Genomic DNA, 27,925 nt, shown 5'->3' with positions numbered 1-27,925 from the left:
TTAAAAGATGTTAAAAAAAAACCCCTCTACCTGTCCCACACTTGGTACATTCCTCCATGAACACCTCCATAACAGGAAGCCATTTTGGCTCAGGGAGGTTTGCCAGTTTCTAGGTCTGAAGGTGGGCCTGAACATGTGCAGCAAAGATGAAAGGTAAGATACTCAGATAAACTGTATTCCAAAATATGTTTGATGTGTCTTGATAGCAATATGTCACAAACTCTGTTGTTGATAAAGTATCAGTCAATACACCTTACCAAAGAACAGACATGGTGTTTGTGAGGGTTTTCCAGAGACAGATATATTCAATGAATCCAGGAATTTGTGGGAAACTGGGTGCCCACCTTGTGTACTGCCTTCAGTCTTCCTCTTCTTCGTCTTTGGGGTTTAACAGACGTTTGCCTAGTTGTGGTTGCATTAGTGCCATCTTCTGGTGATATCCCCCCTTCCTAGTTCCTACAGTGGCTTTAAGTGTTTTTTTGTGTGTACAGCATACTGTGGTTTATTTTCTGTTCCATACAAGTTTTTAGGATTTTTTTATTTCATTATTGTTGCCTGCTATTTAATAAGGGACAGTTGTAAGTGTAAGAGACTCAGAGTAGCATGTGAAACAGTGAGGGTGAGCTGCCTAGAGTGAAGCTGTACACAGTCCTGCTATGTTGGTGTTGAGTAAAGAGTATTAAGAGAAATTGTGAAGCTTGTTATTACCTTGACACTCTGGTCTGTTGTCACCTCGTTGTTAATAGAAGATGTCTTTGCCTTTTCTCAATGAATTTCCTTCTATGTTATGTTGCCCTAAGTTTAATTTTCACTTCTACATTTTTAATAACGAGCATCTTGTTTATCTTAATGCCTCATGGATTAATTAGCTTGCCTGTTTATTGTGGCGTTGCGTTTTTGGTTTTTGTACATTCTTGTACATTATTACAAAATTTTCTGTTTCATATAAGGCAGTGCCTTGGTATAAGACCTAATTTTGGAAGAATAATTCTCCACCCAGTTTTCCCCCTGGTGTTTTGAGGAAGCCTAAAGACAGATGCATTGTTACAACCTCTCAGTCTCAGAGTTTATTCTTTCCAGGATTTAGCAAGGCCTGACTTTTATCTACAGTGTGCTTCATCCCATTTATGAGCCTTAAAGTAACCGGTGTCTGGGATTGAAGACCAGTTCCTGGTCATACCAGAGACTCAAATGAGGCAAAGGAAATACCTAATTCATAATTTCTGGATTTGACAGAGTCATAATTTGTGCATTTGAACATGTCAGAGTTGAAGGTGCTTTGACCTCACCGAAGTGAGACATGATGGCCCGCAGGCCTCCACGGTCTGTGAATGTGGCCATGGCTGGAGCAGACCACACCACATGATTCCCATGCTCATTACCGCAACCTGGTAGGTGGTTGGCCATCTGTATCTTTGCTGGAGTCTATGCTGTTGTCTCTGGACGTTTTGTCTTTGGAATTGTATTTTGACTTTATTTTTTTATAAATATTTTTTTCATCCAACATGATGTCCTTTTTGTTTACATGATATGCAGAATTGATGCAGTATATTGCCCAACATGTTTGAGGGTTTAGTTATACCTACAGACAAATGGTCTGCCTCAACTGTCTTTATTTTGTTAGAATCCAAAAGATTTAGATTTACTCTTTACTGATGTTATATTTGATCATATTTTTCTCCTCAGTTTTAATCAATGCAAAATGCATGGACGTATAAGTAGAGAATTACAAAAAGGTCATTCAATGCTATTTATGTGGTTAGGTCTAGTGTCATTTCTGTTATGTGTTGTATTTTGTATTGTGTTTTTAATTTAATTGTAATCAAACTATAGTGCTAAAATAAAATGCAAACATGAAATATTAGGTACACTTCAATTAATAATCAATCCACTTAATTAGTTTTTTGTGCTTAAGTTTAATGTTGAGTGTATATCTCTGCAGCAGGACATGCCATGTCACGAGTGAACCTTTAAAGAAATACCGCTAGAGGGCAGCAGAGGACATGATATGCAGTGTCATACACAATCAGGCATATGCTTCATTCAACTGCCAATATGTCAACATGAACCAGATCCAGATGTGCTGCAACTGTATTAATTATAATTATTCTATTCTGTAATATTCCAGTAAAACTAGTGTATCACTTCTAAACTGATTAATTTAATATTTTAACAGATAATTTTTTTGATATCTGTGTCAATTTGCATTTCTGTAAACAAATTCATGAATAATTCCGTGCTTCTCTAAACTCAGAATACTCGACCACATAAGTTTGCCCCGAGCTTGCACAGTTCCACCAAGACCTGTTGGGGGAGGAGGACGACTGTGAGGTAGCCCAATGAAACAGGGTGGTGGTGGTGGTGGTGGTGGAGGGGAGGTGGGTTCATCAGGAAGTTGGAATGTGGGTCCCTGTGTGTGATGTGATTGTTAGCAGAAACGTGTCAGCCCCAAGCCCACCGCCACCAACCCACCACCACCACCACCACCACCACCAACCCTGAGCCCGCAGCCCTGCTCAGGTTGTTAAAGCCAAGCTCTGTACGTGAATATGCGCGTGTGTGTGTGTGTGTGTATGTGTGTTCATCTGCGTACACATGATATACCTCTTAGCTCTGCACTGCTATGGAGGCCCAGATACCTTATCATTGCAGTTTCTAGTGGAACAAGGGTAAACTCACTCACGAGGTCGACAGTGAGGGAGGGGAGGCAGGGGCCAAAGACTCTGGACGGGGGGCAGACCACAGGCCCATGTGTGGCCATGCAGGGTGAAACCATACTGGATTTGGATGGAGTTTACAACTCCTCCATCTTTATATAGAGAAAGTGAAAGACAGAAGAGGATGGTGGTGACTGGTGTGGGAGTGTTCATGCGCCTCACCAACAAATGATGCATCAATCGGTATACATCAACTTTCCTGTCATTATAACAACCTGACCTGCATTGTTTCTAATGTTCCTAGTTTTCAACGCGGTTTGTCAAGTTTTGTGTCTTGAACATTAAACCATGTAATGCTGCCAGTTCTTATAAGACAAGACATTATTTCAAACACAAAATGCCAAATTGTTTTTTGTTTGTTTATGTTTTTTTGTTTGGACATATTTCAGAGTAAGGGGCTGGACTTTAAAGGTGCAGTCTGTACAACGGGAATTTTACGTCTACTATCATCTCATAACATTTGTCTCCTCATTTGTCAGTGGAACGTTTGCTGAATATACAAGCAGTCCAGCGCTCAGTATTAATAAGCAACAGATCCACACAAGAATGAGTCATAATATTCCTTTGTTTATGTTTTAGAAATCGGTCATAAAATCCACTCTGTGCTTGTGTTAGACCCATTAATACTGTGGAATACAAATGAAAACACACTGCAAGCAGGAATAAATATATATGTTTATACATATCTGAAATGTAGAGACTTCAAATTCATACTTATTCTACTGAAATTATAGAGTACTCCTTAGTACCACCTGGAAAAGATCTAGCCCCCCAAAAAATGCAATTCTGCAGCTTTTGTTTTCCTTCTCTCCCTCTTCCCCTCTTCGCTGGCTCAGCTCCTGAGAGCCAAAGTCTGGATAGATTTTCAGCCACAAACCTCACAGCTGGTCTTTGCAGAGCATCTGGGCAGGCTCCCCTCCCTGATCCGGGAGTCCTGCATGGCTGGACTGGTGGTTAGCCACACCAACGCTTTCACCTGCCTGTCTGCTGAAGTCTCACCAAGACTTTAAGCGGCTCTAAACAAACGGTAACATCAGACCACACACTCAATACTGCTGGACAGACAGCCAGGAGGTAGGGAGTATGTATTTAACCCCTCTGTGTGTGTGTGTGTGTGTGTGTGTGTGTGTGTGTGTGTGTGTGTGTGTGTGTGTGTGTTGCATGTTGCCCATGCACACAATATTTCCAGCATACACTTCACACGAACATTGTTCCTGTGGTTGTTTTCTTGCCTTCAGTTTTACACTATTTTTCAGCAGGCAGCCTACTTCAACCTAACATATCATTCTAATTTTTGGCACCTTGTCATTTGCACCTGGATGAGTGGGATTTGTAGTTCTTCAACAGGAACTTTTCATTCTACACAGTATGTATAGTCAGTGGCAATGTGATTATTTTTTTAAGATATGACATAAATGGGCTTTAGACACTGTTTGCATCCAATAGTTTGATTTTAATGCTGCAGATTTACAGTCTGAAGAGCAGCGGTGAGACCACTGGTCAGTATACTGTTGCTTACTGACTTCTGTGGTTGATGCATTGTATGTCTTCCAGGCTACATTTAGATTTTATGTTTCAGAGTAAATACTAATTAGCCAGAATGGTCACGCAATATGTCTAGAAGTGAGGACAGGTTTTATGTACTTTACAGTATACATAAACAGGTTATTTGAGAGGCTCTCTATATTCTACCACACAGAGGATTTTATTATTTTTGAAATGTAGAAAATGTTATCCTCTGTGCTTCATTTTCATCATTTCCCTTTTTTATAATTTAGCATTTAACAGAATAATTTGGTCTTTGCTGTAATTAACTTTTGCCTCTGTCTTGCAGGCCAAATGATAAAAACAATACTTTTATTTATCTGCAATTTCACTTTTTATGCTTATTTAGTAGAATCTTATACTTTTTGTTAGTTTTGTCAGTCAAAGCGTAATTTTCTTTCTAATTCTCAATTTGTGAGGATCTGCAAAAAGGTAATGTGTTGTTATTTTATTGTATTTTCCATATAACACATTGGATCTCTGCAGCTTTGTCTTCCTTTTTTAAATTTCATTTTATTTGCACGTGTTTTATTAGCGTTTTATTATTATTTGCAGCCTGTTGCTTGTTTTATCAATTCAATTCTAACTTGTTCACACGTATGCGCGGAAAATCGATGTTTTGTTATTTTAAATGAATGATATACAAAATATATTGAGTTTCAAGCTCGAATTATTGACTTCAGCAACTTATTTTGATACATTTGCATCATGTTAAGAGTTGCTGTTTTTGTGTTTGTCGTAGCTGATCAGTCATCGATTACCGGACATCTTAACTTGAACCCATCCAGATCTATTTCAGACCGTGTGTGTATGGATTATGGATTATTCTTGTTCTTTCTTTTTTTATGTGATCTCTAGAGAATATAACTTATATCACATTTGATTCAGTAACTGATTTTATTTGTTGTAACTAACAAACACATTTCATGAATGGACCTACCTGTGTATTTGATGTGACACTCGTTATATTTTTGCTATCTTTTTCTTTTTTTTATTTTACCCCCACAGATTTAACTTGTGTGACGCACAGTTAGCGCGTCTCTTGTTGGACGCTCCGAGTTAATTACAGTCTGAGTGCTGCTTTCACGCTGCACCTCAACATCCACGTCATCTGTTTGTGAGGGCTGTCTGCCTTTAAGCGATTCAGATGATCAAAAAGACGCAATCTGGGGTTATTGAGACGTTCTTACCGGCGTGTTTGTTTTCTTTAACTTCCTCATTAGACTTTCAATCAATTGCCACGTGGTCCGTTCCTTTTTTTTTCTTTTTTTTATGATCTCACTGCTGAAGTTTCTTTTATGAAAAAGCCACAAAAAGTGTGTTTGGCACATTTTTCTCCACCTAAAACTTTAAATGAGTTTTCATGCCAGTTAGTCTGAAGGCCTATGGCAAAAACGAAGCAAAGATAAATATAGAAATATGTACAACTGCTGAGTTTTAGATTTTAATTTAAACTGAATTGTGGAAATCCTTACAGCCAAATGTTACAGAGCTATTATGGAGGAAGGCTTCAGACTTTAATATTGACCTTTACATTATATTGACCTCACAGCGCCTGACTTCAGTTTTCAGTTGGTGAAACTAACTTCATTAAGCTTTGAATTTCTCTCGCAGGCCTGTGTGCCCGTTTTAACTGTTGCGCAGAGCAAACTCTTAATGTGACAGCTTTTTTTCCTTTCATCTGCTCTGTCTCTGCATTTATCAATATATTGTTTTTTTAATTAACAAAGTTTATTAGGTATTCTCCTACAATAACTGTGTGATGTCAGACTAATTACTGCTGCAGCCCTCGATCAAACGTGTCCAAGGATCTTGGGCCAATTTATAGCCCTATATCCAAAATACCTACAATATCCATAGTCACAACTGCATTTTTGAATACAACATTAGTGCAATAGGAGTGCTCTGTAGCCTTGTCCAAGTTCTGCAAAGCCTACGTTATTTTTGTTAATACAGTAATGGAGAAGTCTGTCTGCAGACAGAGAGAGAGAGTTAGAGAGAGGAGGTAGTCTCCATATTCCTTACAAAGTCAGCAAATTTTTAAAACTTTGGAAACTTTTATATGAGACTGGTTTCAGAGTCTCATTTTGCTTAATTACGCTCCAGTAGCTTACATCCACATCTTTAATTGTGTTTGTCTGTTGTTGTTTTTTTTATAAGAAGAAAAAGATTAAACATTTTCCATAAACTAGTTTGTCCAAATTCGATGTATGTAGAATTTTTGTGTTAAAACGTAGTTTTGCTTTTCTAAGAAGACGTTGTTGGATAAAGGCTACGACATATTTAGAGGTTACAATATCTCAATATATCGTAATATCAATATCTAAAACAATCTTTCTTAAATTGATAGATCAATTCAATAAAAATTTCTTCTGTTATACGTTCGTCATTATTTTGCATTTGAGAGATGCAAATATTACGCAGTTTGATCTTTCCTGTCATATCTAATCAGAAGGTGTCAATATTGACAGCCTCTTAAAGGACAAACATCCAGATGCTGTCTCTCTGTATCACATTGACTGACGGGGAAATGAACTCTGTGAGCGCCTGCGTAATGAGAGAACAGCATTAAAAAATGAGACATTTTGCAGCGCGCATACTGCAAAATAAAATCAAATATTCTACTTTTAGTCTGCAGTTAGTGTATTTTGTTCAGTGCTTTAATTATTTCAAAGGGGAAACATGACAGAGCAGGTAAAATTAGGCTCAACCCTAAATTTGGTCAGATTAGTAAAACATCGAACGCTATGTTCTACTTTTTTCCACATGCAAGATTGAAAAGTAATAATATTAGTACACCTCTGCTACCATAAATCTAAATAGGCTTCTGGCACCGTCTTTGCAGGCGCCAACCATTGCTCCAACTAATTTAAAAGAGTCCAGTGGTTTGTTGTGATCCTTTTATGTCAGAATAAACCTGTGTGAAGCCACAGGCCTAAAACAGTTTCAGTTTTCTTTCTATGGAGACACTTCCGATCTATTTCCTCTTGTTGGCCTCCAGTCGTGGAAGCTGTTTAGTATATTGATAGTATAGCACAAGGTCCATTCATGACATTTAGAGACAAACTGTTTTGAGCAAATGGTCCGTTAATTGTTTATTCCGTTAAGTGCCCAGACGAGAGTAGAACTACCGGCAAAAAGCATAAGGTCGATTAATCAATTAATCGTTCGTTCAAAAGTGGAGCCATAAACAGAGAGACCATGTTGACCTACAATATCTAATGATGTATCTATCAAATTTGGATTGTGTTTATCGAACTTGATCTCTGCATTGTCTGCAGGCTACAACTTAAAGAAGAATAGGTCGCGCGTAATGGCGCATGAAACAGCAAATATCAAATGGATTCCATCTACCAGACTGGGATTATGGGGAGGTTTAGGACAGAAACTGGGGTGGGGGGGCCTCTGAGGAATTATTATTTGGGGCATAAACCAATGCTATTCCTGCACAGACTGCTCCCCCCTGACCACCCCTCCACCCCATTGATCTACGTCGCGGACTCAGCTTCCGCTTCGCACGGTTGGTCATTGATGCTCAGTGGAGGGTTGGAGAGGGAGCGCGCAGGAGAGAGAGAGAGGGGGAGGTAGGACTGACAAGGGTAGAGACTGGGAGAGAGAGGAGGGAAGAGGGAGGTGACGGACCTGCTCCTTTGGGACTCGGCTACAGCTTACTGCTAGGGTGCTATCAACAGGCTCTGCTCACAAAACGGTCTTCGGCTGTAAAATGCGCAATAAGGCACCGAGTGGCGCTTTGTAGCTGTCACCGAGCTCCGCGAGCGTCTCCACAACCGAGGCTCCGCTTGTAGCAAATCTGGACTAACTGTGAGAAGAGGGGGAAGAAGAAGAAGGCTCCATGGAGATTGCGTGAAGCTTCATCGAGCTAAAACGCCTGGATTATCTGATATGGGAAAGGGGCATTGAAGAATTTTTGGTGTTTCTGTTGTGCCACCGCTGTGTCCCAACTCTATCCCACGACGTGTTTTTTTTTGGTTTTGTTTTTAGGTAAGCTGATCCTGCTCCGATCCGACTACGTGACTACTAATGGTTGTTGTTGAATTTCATAGCGGTTTACATAGGACAGGCTGCTCTGCGCTGCTGGGTGCAGAAGTGAGCGTAGAGGATTGTGTTGTTTTAAGGATTCTTCGTCTTCTGGACATCACAATGTGGCGATGTAACAATAAAGCTCATGTCTTTTTGTTTGGAGAACATGGATAGGAAATAACGTTTCCTAGAAGCGAGTAAGGCTGCTGCAGGGTGCAGCTTTTATTCCCAAAATAAGTCAGTCATTTCCAAAGTTAGGAGTGTAATCGCTTCTTATTAAAATATAATATCTTTGGCAATAACTCAAAATATTTGTGGCAAGCTTCTTGACATAAGTTACCAAACTTTAAAGTTTTTAAAACATGTTACAGCTTTACTTTATTACGCGCTCACTGTGCAACAGAACAATAAACAGAAAGTACTCTTCGCCTTTAAATCAAGTTGATATGTTCATATTTATGCTGTTTTAAATGCTCTATGTTTAATGCTGATAACCCTGACCTGTGGTTATTAGCCTGTAGCCTGTAGCACCTCCTGAAAAATGATTCACTCTGTGGTCACATAGTGACAAAACGAAGCTAAACCAGTGTCTGTCTGCGTGTATGAACTTCTTCAAATCAGTCTCTAACATGTTAATAAGGACTTTCAGTCCCACATACTGACATCTTTGTTTGGGTCTTACAGCTGGGACAGTAGTTTTTCGGAGCTCCGGTCATGGCGGACCAAGAGGAGACTTTTGGCCTTCCAAACTCTCCCGGTGGCTCTGATTCAAGGGAATTACAGAACGATAATAAATCAGAGAAACTAAACGGGAGCTCAAGCAAATCCCCATCATCACAGACAACTTACATTCAGCAGGTCAGTATCGGTCAGTCTGTAGGCCTCACTGTCACTGCGTCATGCTGCGAGCCGAGGTTGTGAGACGGACTTATATGGGGTCAGATTTACTGTTAAAAAAATGTATACACATATTTATATAATTGTCCAAGCCCTATAGTGTGTTGATGTGGTTATAGGTGTTCGAATATACACGAAATGTTGAATAATAAGACAGGATGGGATGAAGTAGTTCTGCTAATTTTACATACAAATATAACTTTTTAAAATTCGATATTCAGTCTGTGTTTTTTTTGTCAGTGCGTCTCTCAGAGAAACAGATTGTTTAAAAAGAAAGCAAAAAGTGAAACAACTTCAGAAAAAAAGTTTTGTTTTATTTTGAATATATTTTAATATGATCATATGAATTCTGTAGGAGAATTTGTTAATGTTCAGGCATGAACTCTGACCATGTTAAACTTGATATTGTTTGTAGTTTAAATATGATAAAGGCCCAGCACGTTTAAAACTACAGAACACAATTACCAAGTACTTACACAAGAGTTACATTGTCACTATTATTGTTTTGACTCAACTCAGAGGACAAACTTTTTTATTATTTTTCTTTGAAATTTAAATTAATATTTTATTTCTTCCATTTATAATTTTCTCTTTGGCAGCTGTTTGACAGCAGGCTATTTAACTCAGAAGGCCTCAAAATCATGTCAGACCTGTGTCTATTTGTACCAAACGGCACTATGGGCACTAAGATGTTTTATTTTGAAGGGAATGGAGGGAATAAAAGTCTACCTGCACGAGAGGGAACTCTGGTCAAAGTTTCACGAGGTGGGGACGGAGATGATCATCACCAAAGCCGGAAGGTAAGAGGACAAAATGATTCTTATTTAATATGACTGGAAACTAATAATCAGAACAAAGGTGGAGGGCAGCTGTTTGCTGATAAGGCTCCTCACAAAATTATGAAATTGTATCTAAGCCGATTAATATGTAGACTTCACCCGGCTGGATTCTTTCTTGCGTGGGGACTTGGAAATGTACACCGTGAGGAACCACAAAAGAAAACACACAGCATCTGGTGGACGCTGCAAAAGCTCAGCCTGCGTTTTAGTCTGGGTGGCCCTGCTGGGAAATGCAATACCATCGACGAATCAGTCTGAGCACATGAGCTATCCTCCCGTGTAAAAATGGTTTGAGTCTTTCACTCAACAAATCCAGCGAAATTGACTGATTTTTTTTCAAGGAGCATAATGTTCTGCGATATTGCAAGTATTTTATTTTATACCTTATCTGCTGTGTGTGTGCGCGCGTAATTGGATGCAGACACTTGTGCAGCAACATGTTCTGCAGGGGCTGTACACGTGTCTCGCTGTCAGCTCCACAATCGCCCCCAGACTGCATCCAATCAAACTAGCGGGCCGTCGGCTGAGTGTGAACTTGCATGTATGCATGGTGACCGGTCTTGTGCGCTCACTGTGGCACGTTTTTTGTTTGTTTGTTTGTTTGTTTGTTTTTTAATAATTGATGAATATCTATAATTGAACACAGATATGTTTCACTGCTATGTTTCACTGTGCTCGCCAGTGAAGGCAGTTGTTTTCTCACAGCTGCATGAAGTCTCCATTATATTCCCGTCAGTCATCTCACTCCTGTTTTTGGCGTGAAATTGATATTACACAGCATCCTCCTCCTCCCCCCACCTCGTCCTTAACTCTATCCCTTTCACTTGTGAGACTGCTTAACCTTACTCACATTATTCTACAGCATGACAGCTACCAAATATCCAAATGATTTACTCAGCACACACACACACACACACACACACACACACACACACACACAATCTGGCCTGCAGTGAACAACATTTTATAATGCGCAGTCCCAACGCCCCGTTTTGAAAATAGTTTTTACCTCTCCAAACTAAACAGAGGCTAACATGCCTTTGACATTTTGAACCACCGTACGTGAGCTGGCTCTCTGTATTATGATTTAGTTTGCAAATCAGAATCAATAAAAAAAAATGAGAAAGTCATGACCTTATTTATTTTGTTTTTTTATTCTCTATGATGGATGCTTCTCCCTGCTAAGCGGCTGAAAATGGCTAAAATTGGATGTGGAATTTAGATTTCTTCTTCAGAGCAGAACCCCACCAAAAAGACACACACACACACACACACACACACACACACACACACACACACACACACACACACTGCAGTCTATTTTTGCCTGGATGTAGTAACCTTCTTTTTCCAGTTTGTCAGAAACAAACGCTATAAACCGTGTTTTTTTCCTTCACAGGCGAATGTTCCCCAGCTTCAAAGTGAAGGTCACGGGATTAAACCCCAAAACGAAATATATTCTCCTGATGGATGTTGTTCCTGCGGACGACCACCGATACAAATTTGCCGATAATAAATGGTATGTAAAATAAAACACAGTAAAAACGAATTCTTGGGGACTTTTCCTTTATAGAAACAAACTTTTCATTTTTACGCACACGATATTTCCAAATAATGAGGGTCGTTGTTTTGGGGGTCGCAGCTATTCTCTTGGGAGTTTACTCCAACAGGAAATTTTATATTGTTGTCCTGATGGACGAGAATCGGAAGTGAATATATTATTTCACCTAGAATTATGAACTGTGTGTTTTCTATTGCTTGCCAAGAAATGTAGTCAGCAGGGAGAAATGTTTCTGCCGGAGCTGACATTTCGGTGCTGAATGAATGTTTATGACTTTTCCTATAGCTATACCAGCTTATATGTGCATTGCAACAAGGCTGTCTTTCACAGAAGGGCACAAACATGGCTATTTGTTTAGTGTCTTGTCGATCTCTGCAAGGTTGGTCAGGAATGTCTTGGTTGGGTCAGCGCTTTTCAATGAGGGGAAACTCAAAGAGGATAATCACATGCCAATACTGCCGATAATGACCTGTCCAAAGCATGTCCTGGAACTAATTCTCCTCTTGATCTAACGATGTTGGAAAACAATGTCTACCATCTCTAATCTGACCTCTCATGATCCAAAACCAACTTCCCTGTGAAACGTTTTGTCCCCCATTTATTTGACTTGAAATGTCCAATGCAAAGTTTTGACAAGGAGGTAAACATGGTAGCCTATAGACGTTTAAGCCAAGTGCGTAAATGTCTTTGGATGAGATTCTTCAACAATCAAATTTCAGCCTTAGAGCTTAGCAACAGTGTCTCCTTTTATTTAATTTCATTCAGATATCCCTGTGCGTAATTTCCAAATTTTCATAATGCATTATAGCTTACAGGCTTTGGGGAAATGTTGTCTAATCAACATTTTACACCAAAGACACGTCCACCTACATTAGCGTCTCCAAAGTTGATAGCTTGCATATGGGTGTCGGTCCAGGGTGTTACAGTGTGACTGTGTTCATTCAGGTCTGTGACCGGGAAGGCAGAGCCCGCCATGCCCGGCAGGCTCTATGTTCACCCGGACTCTCCCGCCACGGGGGCGCACTGGATGAGGCAGCTCGTTTCCTTCCAGAAGCTGAAACTGACCAACAACCACCTGGATCCGTTCGGACACGTAGGTGCCTAGGCCTATCATCTCTATTATTTAACCCTGTGAATGCTTTGTGCTATTAAGTTCAATTTAGTTAACTGGAGACTCTTTGTGTATATATATATATATTTATATCGTATAGATATCTATATATATATACTATATATATATATATATATATATATTTCAAGTTTTGTGTTTCAATGTGAAATATGAAATTTCCAGAAAATATTTACTTAATACTAAGGTGTCACTTATCACCAAGGCAATGTTTTTGTTCTCTTTCAAACTTTCAAACCTATTCTATTCTTGCGTTTTTAAATTATTCACTTATTTTTGTGACACAAAAAATGTAAGTAGAAGTACTGAGCATTTAAACACATGATGGGTCTACAGTTTATTATCTTAAACTTTAGTTTCTGCTTTTACAAAGAAACATGCAATCCAAATAGTGCAAAAAAAATAATTAAAAAATAGTTTGAAGTGTTAGTTCCATTAATTATATGAAAATTTTCTTCCACCTCAAGAGACATCTTTGTTGTTGTTTGTTTTTGTGTTTAATCAGAAAAACGCTGGACTCAAGGTCCTCATTAATTTAACAAGTATTCTTGTGCCTAATGCTCTGTTGGAAACAATTAAACACAAAACAGATGCGTTAAAAGGGTATGACATTTGATTTTCTGCGCACACACACAAAAAAAACTTCAATTTAAATTTTTCTGGTCTGGTGTCCTTTTGAAAAACAAGAAACACGGGGGTGACTTTGCTGCACATTGTTTTATCAAATAGAAATACACAAATACATGCTTTGCTTAAATTAATTTTTATTATACAAAGTGTATGAACCTTTGCACTTATAATGCAATTCACTGATCCCGAACAATGAAAACAATGTCTCAGTTTATACATTTTCAATTGAGTTTCGACTAGCCATCATTGATAATAGCATGTATGGTGCCAGCATCCTTTGGTAGTCTTCTTTTCTTTGCCCAGGTTTATTATAGCACCCCCTAGATCCATTAAAGCTGCAGACCCTGGAACTATGCTTTCATAAGTAGAGGGGAACAGTTGGGCACCTTTTAGGAAAATGGAAAGAGGCAATTGCACCCCCAACCGCTGCCACCACCACCACCACCCTCACCCCCCTCACCAGTGAGAGACTGTATGGTACCCATTTCCTATTTTAACTCCTCATTATTCTACAATCACTATCAGGCCTGGGGCTTTTGTGATTCCTGTCTGACCCAAAACAGAGAACACAAACATCACTTACTTCATCAACAAATTGGCCTGTTGGAAGGTTTTCATGAAGTTTAAGTTGATGGGCACATTGAGGCCAAATTAGATGTCTTGCTGTAGAAATGGAACAGTCAGACAATTAGCTTTCTTACTAATAGGGCACACTCATTAAAAGAAAAAAGGGGGGGTACAATTGGTAAGGTTGGCAAGGTTTTTAAGGAGATTAATTACAGAGGAAACACCTAAGAAATGTAATTAAGTTAAAATAATGAAATGCTAATGACGATTAAATGTGTTTATAAGTGTTAAAGTTAAAACTTGTAGTCAGGGAAAAGAATGCAGCATATTCAGGTTGCTTTCCATAGATGTGTCATTAAGAGTCATCAGTAAAACATGCAGTTCTTGTTATGTTTGATTTATTTCAGTTATCATGCCCTGCCAATTAGTTACATAGCTACAGGTACTCAGTTTGATCGTGAATCTAAAATTAGACTTTTTCCATCATCATTTAATCACAAAGCAAATATTGCATATGTATTTCCACAAACACACGCCACTATCTATCCACATGGCACCTATAGTGATTGTTGCCTTGCCAAAGCCCAGCTGGTGATTTGAAACTGGAGCTCAGTCAGAATGTGAGCAGTGTTGTAAATTTTGGGTTAAAGTACATTTTTGATTGGTTGCAGTGGTTCTTGGCTCACCCTGGTTCGTGCTGGGAGACAGCACCCTGGGATTCATAAATGAAACGCTGGTGGTTGGCCAGAAACATATTCCATCAGCTTGTTGGTCCAGCTGGTTGAAATAACTTGTGGATGATTTATAATTACTAGCAGTGAAGACATGAGATCAATGTTGCTGTAGATGTAGATTGGACTAATTTAAGATGTGCCTGAAGCCGTCATTTTTCTCTATAGTGAAATGTCTGGTAATTAGACACATGTCAGCAGGCCGAGCAGGACTGCTGTGAAGGAGTCTGATAGGAAACAAGGAGAGCTGTGCTTTATCGAGCCTGAGAGTTCGTATACAGTTAACTGTGCAGATTTGCTTTTTTTTTTTTTTTTCAAACTATATTGCAATAACTAGAAATAGCAAATGTTTTTTTGCAAGAGACGTTTAGAGTATAGTTTTAGATAGTGGGTTTTGTTTTTGTTATGTTTTTTTGCAACTTCAGACTGGGTTGACATTACTGGTTGACATCTCAATTAAGTTTTTCAATGACACATCTTACAGGCACATATACACTCTAAGAAATTTCTTTTATTGCGTACTCTGAGAAACTGAACAGCGGTTTTGGTGTTTTTTAAGAACCTTTTAATGTTTAATAAAGATTCTTTGGAATACTAATTAGTGGTTCTTTAAGTCAACCTATGAACAACATGACCTGGTTTTGATAAAAACAGGGACAGTTTCAACACCTTTGAACAGCCTTTTTTTATGAACCTGAAGTACATATGGCTTTAACTAATGGCCGCTATTGTGGCTGTGTGTAGAAATTATTGTTGTTGTTCTAATTTTAAAGGGTAATCTTCTACTACTACTTTTTTAGAGAGAACAATTAGTAATGTGATAATTATTTATATAAAAAAAGTAATAAATACTTTAGGTAAGGTAATTTATATATTTAAAAAATATATTATTTTTAATATTCAATTGAATATTTTAAGTATTGCACCTTTAACAAAGACAGACAAACTATTTACCCTAAATTCTGTAAAAGGCTTAATAATAAATGTTTTTTTTAAAGAACCAATAGATAGAAAAGTTCCCCTGTGGCATCACCATGAAGAACCACTTTAGGTTTAACTTGAACCTTTATTTTGAGGGTGCATGTAGTCACTTTCTTCCAGTATTTTGCATATTGATTAATACCACATTCGTTAAGTAAAGGTCAAGGTCTGCAAGAAGAAGTTTATTTTATTAATAATTGCAGTTGCAGACAATGTGTTTTGAATATGGTTTCATGATGTTTATTACAACATGCATGCTAATAAGACACAAGAGCAATTTTGTAAAGTACATTCACTCCGCTACAGCACTTAAATATAAGTTTAAGCTATTTGTACTTGTTTATGTTGTATGCCCCTCTACACCTTTACTCCATTACATTTTACAGGGGAAAGTACTTTTTAATACACTACATTTATTGGACAGTCACAGCACTGCAGCTTATAAAATATGATGTGCTAATTTAAAGCATAGAAAGTAGTTCAGATTAGCTTCATCTAGAGCATCTGCAACATTAAAACCCTTCTTAGTGAATGCACCGGCAATAGAAGTCCACTCGCATTGTACTGTATAACAACACAACATGCTGTAACCGTGAAAAAGTATTGAAGTAACAACAGCTAAGTAAAACTTTAGTTACTTTATCATCGTCAAAGGTGTAAATTCTTAAACCACTGCACTACAGTGATACTTTGGTCTCATCGTCATAGATTTAAGTAACCAAACTGTTTTCTGTATTTGAATTCCTAAAAATAATTTGTTCTTGTTGCAGGTTTCATACTGTACCAAGCTGTAGTTTTTTTTTTCTTTGATCTAGCCCTCAACTCCCAGAATATTTCTCAGTGTTACTCATCCCCCCCCCTTGATTTGCTCCTGCACTCGTCTCCCTGTCTTCCCACACATGTTTTGGCCAAGAGGGTGGAGTGTGAGGATCTCACTGTTTATATTTGAATGGCAGTGTGCGATGAGCAATAGATGATGGTGTACAAAGCCTGCTAATCCCGAGGCTTGGGGAAACTCTCTGATGTGGTGGAACTTGAAAGGAAAGGGCAGCGGCTCGAGACCCAAAGTGATCCCTCACTATCATTAAATACTATCATCCAGAGGCTGGACGGGGGGGGAGGGTGGCGGGGACGGGGGGGTTAGACAGAGATACTGGGACACAGGCAGGGCAGCGGCTGGGCCAGAGAGACGAGGCGTGTGCTGGGGCCCCAGTGGGTGGTCTACAGCTAACCCCCCCCCAAACCTACTCACCCACCCACTAACACACATACTGGACTTTGGGAACCCACAGTCAGTGGACTGTGCTGTTTTCCAGGGTAAAACGTTGTGTTTATATATTTCCCTGCAACTTCTAATGTGTCTCAGTGGCAGACATTGTTAGCTTCTAAATCCATGTAGTGTGCTGCGTAACGTGTTTGCATTGATGGGCTTGTTATTGTGGTTTGTCCAAATCCTGAATGTATCTTTGCAGACCTCAAGTAAGCCATCAATGAACGCATGCACGGGAAAATGTTTTGTTTAACCTACTTTTTCTCTGCACTGTGTTAAAATAGTTTTGAAAAGCTCTTTCATAGACCGTTAAAGCCTCATTTATGAATCCCAACAGAATAATAGTGGTGGTTTTTCATTTGCACGCAGACATGACTTTACAACACAGTACAATCCCGCACTTAAATATGGACATTAAAACAAAGTTACTACGGAACGCCCCAGCAAGATTAGATTGTCCTCAGCCTCAGACTCAGTTTTAGTAAAACTATACTCAACTCAGATCCAAGTATGCAACCCCAAAACCCATTCCTGCAAATAGTTTTATTTATAGTAGATTGTAAAATATGCAAAAGCTGAGTTTCCATCTGCGAAACATCCACACTTCAACAGCCTGCTTGTGTTTTACTCAACAGATATATTCTGCACAGGGTCAGTAACTTCCATTAAATCATCATGCATATGTAGCAACACTTTGTACCCAGTTTATGCCCATAAAAAACTCTATTTCACATTTAAAGGAGATCAAGTTTAACTGGAAATTGATAGATGACTAGTGTATCATCTTTGTTGTTAGAACTTGGCTTATGTCTGCTTAATGCCACAGGATTCCCCAACAGGTACAGGAGGTCAGAGCGATCCCTTGTCTCTTTTCATGCTGGCAGTGAAAGGCAGGTACAAAAACAACCTTTAAGATAACAGATAGGAGTAATGCCTATGGGACAGAAAGGTGGGGGGTGTAAAAAAAAAGGGGGAGGGAGTTAAGAGAAGGGGAAAGGGAGTTTTTTTTTTTAATCTCTAAATGTAAGTGGATCTGATGAAAATAAAAACCATTAGATTTCCTCCAGGCTGATGACCGTGACTCCCTGGTCCGTCAAAACAATTAGACTTAAGACCCACGGATGAGAGGGCCTCAAAAGAGAAGTTCAAGGCTCAAGTTCAGCTGTGTGGACCGCGTCTTAATGTCGCCAAGCTACTGGTAGCAGTCATCACTTAGCCCAAACTAGGTTAGTCAGGTTAGAGGGGCAACAAGAGAGAGTTACTCATCCACTCTGTGTGACACAGTGCTGTAATTATCATAACATGGTGAACTATTATCTGTCTGCACAGATACAGTAGTTCTGTCTGGAACAGACAGCCGGACCTTTAATTCTTTGAAGAAGAAGAAAGGAAAATAAAAGTGCGAGCAGCCCAATTTTATTTGAATATTTATGAAAGCAATAAAATGTTCATTAGATGTTGCAGTGCAATAAAAGTTTTACCTTTTAGTCAAACGGGTCATTTGCCCCCCCCCCCCCCCCCCCCCCCCCCCCCCCCCCCCCCCCCCCCCCCCCCCCCCCCCCCCCCCCAAAAAAAGTGTGCAGTTCAGCCTTGAAAAAGTTCAGCTTCATTTGGCTTCTGTGAGATTAATGAAGTATTGCTTTAACCTAAGCAGCTGCCAAGCCACTTGTTTTTTCCCCCCCTCTAATGTCTGAATTTATGCACAAATTGTGCCAATAAAAGTACTCACTTTTCTGCATTGAACGACTCTCCCTTCTTTTATTTTGTTAACTCTTCTCGGTGCATGTTTTAATTATAACGTGCTGGAATTTTGAGTCTGAGGCTTTGTACCAGTGTGTCTAGTTTGCAACTGTAAAAAAAAGTAACACACGAGTAACAAAGTAATAAAAATAGTTCAGATTCAAAACTGAATTTAATGGGAAGTTTACGGGTTTACTCAGTCTGGGATGTTTTTACTCCAAGCAGCTCCGAAGAAAGTCTGATAGTGTGAATGTCTCTTCTGCAAGTTTAACTTTTTACAAAGTGTGTTTTAACAGACTGCCACTGTCATAACATGAAATCAAACGTCTGACACCTCTTTTTCTTCTTTCTAGATCATCCTGAATTCGATGCACAAATATCAGCCGAGGATCCACATTGTGAAGGCAGATGAAAATAACGGCTTTGGCTCCAAAAACACGGCCTTCTGCACCCACGTCTTCCCCGAGACTGCCTTCATTGCGGTCACGTCCTATCAGAACCACAAGGTAAGTCCTGCAAGAGCTACTTTTTTTTTTAAATTATTATTATTTCACTTTGTTTTTTATTGCAGTCTGTGACATAGTAAATGGGCAACTTAATTTCAGGGCGTATTTTATGAGGCGTTTTAATTCTAATGATGTTTCAAACGTGGCAAATAAGAAGATGAATGATAATTAAAAATAATAATAATAAACATCTAGAAATACAAACGTATTATTAGTGCCACACGTGCAATAAAATGCAGAATTATGTAGATGTTTAATCTCCCCTTTAAACTAAAAAATAAAATAAAATAAAAACACGGGACGGAAGGCGGGAGAGAAAATGAAAGGCACGGTTCTCTGTGAGGCTTAAGTGAAACCTTGTCACAGTCAGCTGAAAATCTCTGATATCACATCGAGTCACTGACAGACGAGAGAAAACTTCAGATACCGGACTAGACGACGTCTGACCTCAAGAGACTTCTTTCCAAGTTCCAGACCTGCAGCGCTTTGTAGAGACAGACAAGCTGCAGATAAAGCTGATAAATCTGCCGCGACTTCCCAACTTCCTCAGTATCTTTAAAAACCCTTTGATGCTGAAAATAATAATAATAATAATAATAATAATAATAATAATAATACATTTATTAAATATAGTTCGTCATGTAACCGAGGTTATTTGCGCAATTGTGCAGATTATTGAGTTCAAATGTTTATTTTTGTTTATTTTCAATGCCTCAGGTTCATTAACTTGATTACCACATTAATAAATTATCCATTGGCTTTTATTTATCCGCTTGTTTATTAAAATATACTTTTACGCGTTGGTGACAGATGCGCAACATAGACCTGTCGTTTCGGGGGGAAAAACGGGAATGGTGTTGTTATTTATTTATATTATATTATATTATATTATTTATATTATATTATATTATATAGAATAATATTTTAAAGCTCTCTCGGTTTCGTTGGTAACGTTGATTAAAAACAGTAAATTATTGTTTGGCGTTTTCTTTAATAACTTTAATATCATTAAATGAGAGTTAAATAAATACATTTCTTCAGGCCAGACAGCCTCACGGTTCTCTGTCAGTTGCGTGTTAAGTCTTCGGGGGAAAGAAGCAGAAATAAAACTCAATATTTACTCTGCGTAAATTTCTGTGGGGGGGAAATCCTGGGAATACAGATATGTGTAAACAGCGTCTGTTTAACATCATTTAACCATGCAGGCTTATATGTTTTTAGTTTAGGGAATAAGGGAGAATGAGGCGAAAGCTCGTAATGTCCCCACAGCCAATCCGAAGTCTCCGCGCTTCTGGGAACAGGAAGCACAAATGACCGACATGCTGTAGAAACCATTCATTATTTTCAAACATCTTATTGGGGCCTGAGATCGTAACCCCGGGGCTAATTATTGGGGCTTTCCAGACCTGCAGGAAAACAACTATTTCTGATTTCTGCAGGCGCTTTACCACAACTGTCTAATCAAACACTCTTAACATCTGCCAGAGTAATATGTGCTGCAGGCATGTGTCCAATTCACCTGTTGGACTCTCAGCTAATGAAAACGGCCAAAGTGTCTGGTTTCAAGTCTTTCCTGTCACAGCTTTAATTAAAACACGACTCTAAACTGTGTTTTCTGAAATGATGTGTTCTTCAAGATTAAAAAAAATGAGTGACCAACAACTCTATTTAATAAATCTTATTTTAAGAAGGCCTACTTCACCTTTTTTTTTTTGGCTTTCCTAGGCCCAAAACATCTGGATACATGTTCATATACCATAGGCCTCAGTTATTTTAATGAGTATAGTTTGGATACAGCAGTAAAAAAAACATGCAGTCTTTGAAGTTCTGAATGCATTTTGCATGATTGTCTTGAGTCTACTCCTAAATTATTTTTAACAATATTCGTATTCTCTCCTCTGAGTATTTCCATCCTCTGAGCCCAGTCAGTAGGAGAACTCACATGTGTTTTGCAAAAATCTATTTTCTTTTTCTGTAAACTGAACTCAGGCTATCACTTTGGAAAGGGTAATTATTTGTCTAGATGTATTTCTTCTTGGAACGCACGCAAAGGGGTTAACAAGAGTTCAGCAGAACTTTTTTTATTTTATTCCAAACTTAAAAAAAAGAAGATGAAACAATATATAAATGCTCTGCCAGCCTGGGTGTATTAACAAGAAGCTAGCGAAGTGTCACACGAGAGATTTTACAAGGTTTGGTGAAAGTGTCAGCCAGCGTGCAGACAAACCTCCAGTCTTGTCAGAAAGCTGGAAGCACACAAGAGCTGCCAACTAATTACCTGCCAGAAACCACTGCTCATGAGAGGGATATCCCGGGATTGTTTTTAACCTCTTTGGGGATTAACTTACTATTTCAGGGTGCTTCTCTGCACTTATACTTACAAAGACATTTTCACCAAAACATAAAGTCATATAATAAATCACATTATTTGAATCTGTCAAGCGATGTGCCAACTATCTGTTGAGCCAAAGACCATCAAATTCAACATTATAAATTAAGCAATGAAAATATGTCTTATTGAGACATGCTTTTATTGGACTGTTTAGCTTCGGATCCCTAAAAGCATCTTAGGTTTCTGGAAATGTGATCTATTATTTCTTTCTCTTGGGTAACTTTGTGAGCAGCTAGATGCGTCCAAAAAAACTTCAAAATTTGATTCTCCAAAAACATTTTGTAATACTGTCATCATATGAACCTCAAACTGAAGAAGACTAGCCTGTCATTAGATTATTGCAGATATTGAAATGCTGCATTTTCTTCTAAAGTCTTCTTGATTAAAATAACTCTTATTTAGGACAAAGAAATGGATGCATGTGTGTGCTGCTTTTAATTTGGGCCCTTATTACTTTTTTTATGCCCTTCTTTTTTAAAGATCTTGGAATCAAATGGCACAGCCAACACAACAAATGTCTTTTATTGTACAATATTTTACTCATTAAGTGTTTTTGCTGTTTTAGATAACCCAACTGAAGATTGAGAACAATCCATTTGCAAAAGGCTTTCGTGGAAGTGATGATATGGAACTGCACCGGATGTCTAGAATGCAGAGGTAAGCTGTAGAAAAGGTTTTGTTATTCAAAATCTGTTTCTTTAATTGATCCTGGTTTCTGATATATATGGAAACACTGATACAAACTGAAAAGATTCATGGATTACTGACATCCTGGTCACACTGTCACTTAACAAGCCCCACTTTAATCCTTCAATCATCAAAATGCAAGCCAGTTATGAGCGTTATTTCCAGTGAGTGTTATTTTCGGTGATGTAAGTGTAGTTCTTGATCCTCGGCCAGTTTTAATGCTGAAGACTTTTATGGCTGATCTGGCAGAACCTCTGAAACAAGACTGTAACATCTCCCGTCCACACAACTCTTTCTACCAAGGATGTTCCAACTGCTTATGTGTCTGCTGCATGTGTGTGCGTGTGTGTACATGCATTTCTGTTGAACTGGTGGTATCGCTCGGTCCGGCCGCCAAGGCAGAACACGACCACATTGCTCTCCCTCTTTCGCTATTATTCAGTCCAGATGAGAGATGGAGAGCATGCGTCCATACTGCGTGGAAAACACATTTTCAAAGGAGAAAATCTGGTTTTGAGACTAACAGCCCACCCTCCCCGCCCCACCCCTTTGGGCAGCTGATGCCGGCATTCAAATGTAGAAATCCCAAATCAGGAAAAAAAAAAAAAGCTGGAAAAGTTTGTTGGATTTTCCACAAGGTGCTAAAATCCTACCTCCTTCCCATAACCTTTATTCTGAGCCACAGAATAAAGTTCTTTCTAATTAAGCGTCTCAGATTAATGTCAGGGTTTTTGCTTTGGAGGAAAATCCCCGGAAATCAGAGGCTACATTTCTGTACTTTCAAGTTGTCTTTAAGAATTGCACGCTTGATTGAATCAGACACACGTTAAGTTACTGTAAGTAGGTGCATGCCACAATTTAATACGACATTTTGAGTGAAATACATTTTACCTATCAAAACTCTGTAAATGTATAGAGCATGGTGAGAGTCCAAACCACAACATCAATCTTGCATGCCGTTGTCCAATCCTGCCGAGTACAGTAAGCTATGCGCGTCTGCTCTTGGTTACACATTTTGAAGGGAGGGCTTATTGCAAAACCAGGTCACTGTTTCAACTGAGGCGATCTCTGAAATCAAAGAACCAAAAGTAGCAAAATGATGTATTGACGGATCCTGTGGATTAATAGGAGTGAAATACATGCTGGCATTTTCACTGGAAAGGATTTTCCCCCAAGGACTGTCTCTCTGTGTGTCCTAAGTGGGTGTGATTCACTGATGGCGAATGTTCTTGAGAACAGATCTTTCAAACTGACTTAAACTATGAATATTGTTCATAGCGAGTTTACATGTGCTATGATGTGGTGTGAAGATTTTAGGGATCAGCTGCAGATAATTAACTAACAACTATTTGTAACATTTGGGTGTTTGTGTGCCTGTGTATAGTACCAAGGAGTATCCAGTAGTGCCTCGCAGTACAGTGCGTCAGAGAGTAGGCTCCAGCCAGAGTCCCTTCACCGGGGAGGTCCAGGGCATGGCCACCCCAAGCACCATGAGCTCCCAGTATTCCCAGTGTGAGAACGGAGTCACAAGCACCTCACAGGACATGTTGCCTCAGTCGGGCTCCTATCCCCTGCCACATGAGCACGGCCAGGAGTACCACTGCATCAAGAGGAAAGGTAGGAAGTGCTGCTTTAATTCTAAAAGGATGAAAATAAAGTTATTTTTTTTAATCTAATATGGGAGACTGAGTATGTTAATGTCTGTCTGTCTCTTAATGTTCCTTTTTAATTAATCAATTATTTTCTACACAAAGAAAAATGTGTAATTAGGGCACTAACGACCAAAATAAAAGTTGTTTCTGAGAGTTATGTTTATTTTATAGTAACCTCCTTTACAAGTATATTGACACCCTGTGTATGTATTTATGGCCACTTTCACACAGATCTTTATACAAAATGAAGCTAAATTTGTATTTGTGTATTTTTTTTCATCCAAATTGTATATGCTAGCACATAATTATACTTTGTTTTGTACAAGTAAAACACAAATGTGGTAATAAATCAGCAAATATGAAGTATAAAAGTGGTATAAAAGTATGTGCATAATAGCAAAACAAAACTTCCAACATTGTGTGTTCATAAACAGAAATTATTAACACTGTTGCTTTTCACAATAAGGATTAAAGTTTTTAGTGTATATAATGTTTTTTGGTGTCCGTTAATAAACAGAATTAAATGTTGCATGAAACTATGTTGTTATTGTTCTTTAACTCTGTAATTCTGCCTGCAGTGGAGGATGACTGTCACTCAGGTGAACACAGCTATAAGAAGGCCTATCTGGAGAGCTCGTCCAGTGAGGATGACCATTACTACCGTCCTGTTGGCTACGCTCAGAGCCTCGGCCTGGCTAGCGGGCCCTACCGCAGTGAATCCAGCCAGCGGCAGGCCTGTATGTATGCCAGCGCCTCGCAGGGCGCTGAGCCTGTTCCTAGTTTGGAGGACATCAGCTGCAACACTTGGGCCAGCGTTTCACCTTATGGGAGTTGTTCAGTCACCACCATGCAGCCAATGGAGCGGCTGCCATACCAGCACTTCTCTGCTCACTTCACCTCAGGGTCTCTGGTGTCCAGACTTGGCGGGGTTGGGGGCCACGCCTCTCCGCAGCTGGGCGATGGCCACCATGCTGCCATGTACCAGAGCTCCATGACCCACCAGACTCTGGGCCGCCAGTGCAGTCCTGGGGCTGGGATCCAGTCGCCAACAGCCGGCCTACAGGGAAACGAGTACCTCTATACACATGGCATACCACGTACACTATCACCACACCAGTACCACACTGTACATAGTGTCAGCATCATGCCAGAGTGGAATGAGAACAGCTAAAAGAGCTTTTGTTTTTTCATACTTAACGGATAAAAAATATTAAAAGGAAAAAAATACAAAAATGGACCAAATTAAGGCAGGGTTTAGATGAATTTATATTTATATTTTTAGAGGATGTGTTGCTGATCATCTTAATAAAATCAGTTTTTGTTCACTGACTGCAGTGGATATTTGTCGAATAGAAAGAAAGCATCTTATCACTTTGTTGTGACAGCATCTGCACTTATAAGCAAATATCATAAACATGAACAGAGAGGAGCTGGACCAGAACATATGCAAAGATTGCTCAAGTGCAGAAAAAGTGATCACAGTGGTGGAAATTCAGACACTGAACGGAAGAACAAAAATACTTCAGATGCTTTGCCAGCAATCCCCAAACTGATGGTGTTCTTGTGCGGTGGTGTTCTTTGGATGTCAACGTTTCAGAGACAAATGAATATGTTTTCATCTTTTTCTTTTTAAGTACAAAGCGCTTGTTTTGCATTCATGTCCCGAATTCATGTAAAAGAAAGATGTTTGTCTTTTGTCACATTATTCCGAGTTCTCATTTTCTTTTAAGCTTTTGTAGTTAACTACTTACTTTGTAGTCAAATTGCCATAAGTTAAAAAATGAATAAGCAGATGGGAGCTATTGTTGTGGCTCTTTGGTGAATTTGCTTGCTCTTAAATCTGTCAGGATGGTGGCTTTTTTCCTGTTGCTGGGTTCATTTACATGCACATCAAGAATTTAATCTTAATGCCATTATAAGGAACATGACAGTAAAAATTGCAAGAAGGGCAGCACTTCAGTTAAATTGCTTGTTCATGCAGGGACATTTCGGGCAGACGCCCTTCCTCAGCCTTCAAACTGGCACCAGTTTTACAACCAGTCACAGGTGAGCTATACAAGATGAAACACGTCATGGAACACAGTAATATTCCGATTTTTAGCCGGATTTTCACAGTTTTTCAACTACCGTATACCTCTCAGTTTGCTCAGTATGCAGGGCACTATAGCACCCACAGTGCAACTTGACCTTCTTACATCCAGCTGTCTAACTTTCAGTTATATTTACACAACTACAATGATGCCGTTTTGATGCCTTTTATTTTTGGTTAAAACAAGATTGATACATAAAAATTAGTAGTACATATTACAACTAAAAGTTCTAAGGAAAAAAGGAAAGGAAATGGGCCTCTCAGAACCTAAAACTCTATTATCAAATATTCAGTATCACTATCTATATAGTCAATATTCTTACAATAACAGTGAATCAAACTACCATTGAATATATGAGTTAATTTTCGACCTTCAAGTCATCATGTGGTCAGAAATACAACACCAAATGAATGTAAATGTCTCTCTGTGTCTACTGGATGTAATTAGGGAATGAGTTGCTAACACATTACAACTTTATAAGGTGATAATATGTCAGGGCTGTGGGTTTGTCACCTTGTATGTTGTGGTCTTCTGCCCCCAAGTGGCCAAAAAAATCATTAATACAGCCTTAATTGTTGTAATTATTGACTCACAGCTATATAAAGATTAGCAGTTGGAGTGTTACTGAGTGTTAAGTTGAAAAAACGTGTGGATCACTGTTTCACTTTGGTCTGACTGGAGAGTACTGAGAACAGTGCTACCTAATGCATACGAAGTTAGCTGTACAGTGCTAAAACTGATGAAATTCAGGTCAGAATAGAGTAGCATTTAGACAATAAACCAGAGATTTGAAATGTATCCATGGAAAGAATTGATAAACACGCTGATATGTCAATTTGATTTGGGTTAACATCATTAATACTGCAATTAAAGCATGCTCAGTTGCAAATGATTGCCACAATTGCCCAACCTCATTTCAAGGCATTAAAGGCAATGACATAAAAGTGGAACTATTCCTGCTAGCATTAGAATAAAAGATGTGTCGTGACTGTTTTTATCACCGATTAATAAACTGGCACATGTGAAAACAAATAAAAAACACACCCAAACAAATGTGGTTCGAACTCTAAATGTCTTTGAATGAAGAAACATCTTTTCAGATCAGAGATCAGAGAAAACAGGGTTTCAAAGAGCCATCAGTGTGCAGCTATCAGGTGTTGCATAATCTGACCCAATGACAATTTGTGGTGTTGCAGATCGGTTAATTAGCATACAGTAATGGATTCTCTCTGAGTCTAACTGATATTCAATGATGGGTTGTTGTTTAGCACTGTCATGCTGCAAAACCTTTCCTGTCTGTATGTTGTGAATATGTGTATTTGTTAGGATTGTATAAGATAAAACACTCATGAAAAAACTACTGTGACTCCGGATTATCCACATCTGAATTAGAGACAAACTGCATTGCAGTATTACATTGCAATTCAGATCTGCATCTAAAACGCCTTTTTCTGACATGATAACCCTGCAAAGTTTGAACGAGATTTCTTATCCTTGTTTTAGTTCTAGTTGTGAGTTTCATGCAGCTTCATGCTCTAAAACATTTAGTATTAATCCCCAAAATGGCACTTCTCTGACAATCAAACTAAATCAACACATACAATTACAGTCAAACACATGATAGAATGTACATTTGAAAACGTAAAATGCATTTGAAACACATTATAAAGTGAAGGTCTGTTTCACCAAACAAATGAGTGTATGTTAGAGGTATGTTATACTAAATTCACATGCTCTATATAGAGTAAATAGCTGGTCCATTTTTTTTATAGCCTGTTTTTTTATGATGTTTTAGGATTTTCTAATCCTACTTTGAAAACAGGAGATTACTATACAGCTGTCAAAAAGAAGTATCAAAATAAAATTGAAACACATGGGTAACTTTGTAAATAAACATGTACATAACAGAATAACTGCAATAAATTAAAAAAGAAAATGCAGTGTTATTTT

General features: G+C 38.7%; 1 protein-coding gene across 1 annotated transcript; it reads left to right on the top strand.

The window, feature by feature from the left end:
* The first annotated feature begins 47 nt into the window (after positions 1-47).
* On the top strand, positions 48-27,682 carry tbx5a (T-box transcription factor 5a). Its single transcript, XM_010738376.3, has 9 exons — positions 48-153; positions 8,988-9,161; positions 9,906-10,000; positions 11,439-11,558; positions 12,546-12,693; positions 19,002-19,154; positions 22,112-22,203; positions 23,618-23,850; positions 24,464-27,682. Exons 2-9 carry the CDS (start codon positions 9,018-9,020, stop codon positions 25,054-25,056), a joined length of 1,578 nt encoding a protein of 525 aa, XP_010736678.2. The 5' UTR covers positions 48-153; positions 8,988-9,017; the 3' UTR covers positions 25,057-27,682.
* The last annotated feature ends 243 nt before the right edge of the window (positions 27,683-27,925 follow it).

Source organism: Larimichthys crocea, chromosome IX (assembly GCF_000972845.2).
Source record: "Larimichthys crocea isolate SSNF chromosome IX, L_crocea_2.0, whole genome shotgun sequence".
NCBI lineage: Eukaryota > Metazoa > Chordata > Actinopteri > Sciaenidae > Larimichthys > Larimichthys crocea.
Note: the sequence above shows the minus strand (reverse complement) of the source record. Positions and strands in the feature narration are given on the sequence as shown.

Coding starts and splice junctions, on each gene's coding strand:
- tbx5a (XM_010738376.3), top strand. CDS start 9,018: ATGGCGGACCAAGAGGAGACTTTTGGCCTTCCAAACTCTCCCGGTGGC. Junction 11,559..12,545: donor AAATTTGCCGATAATAAATG/GTATGTAAAATA, acceptor GTGTTCATTCAG/GTCTGTGACCGGGAAGGCAG. Junction 23,851..24,463: donor CCACTGCATCAAGAGGAAAG/GTAGGAAGTGCT, acceptor TTCTGCCTGCAG/TGGAGGATGACTGTCACTCA.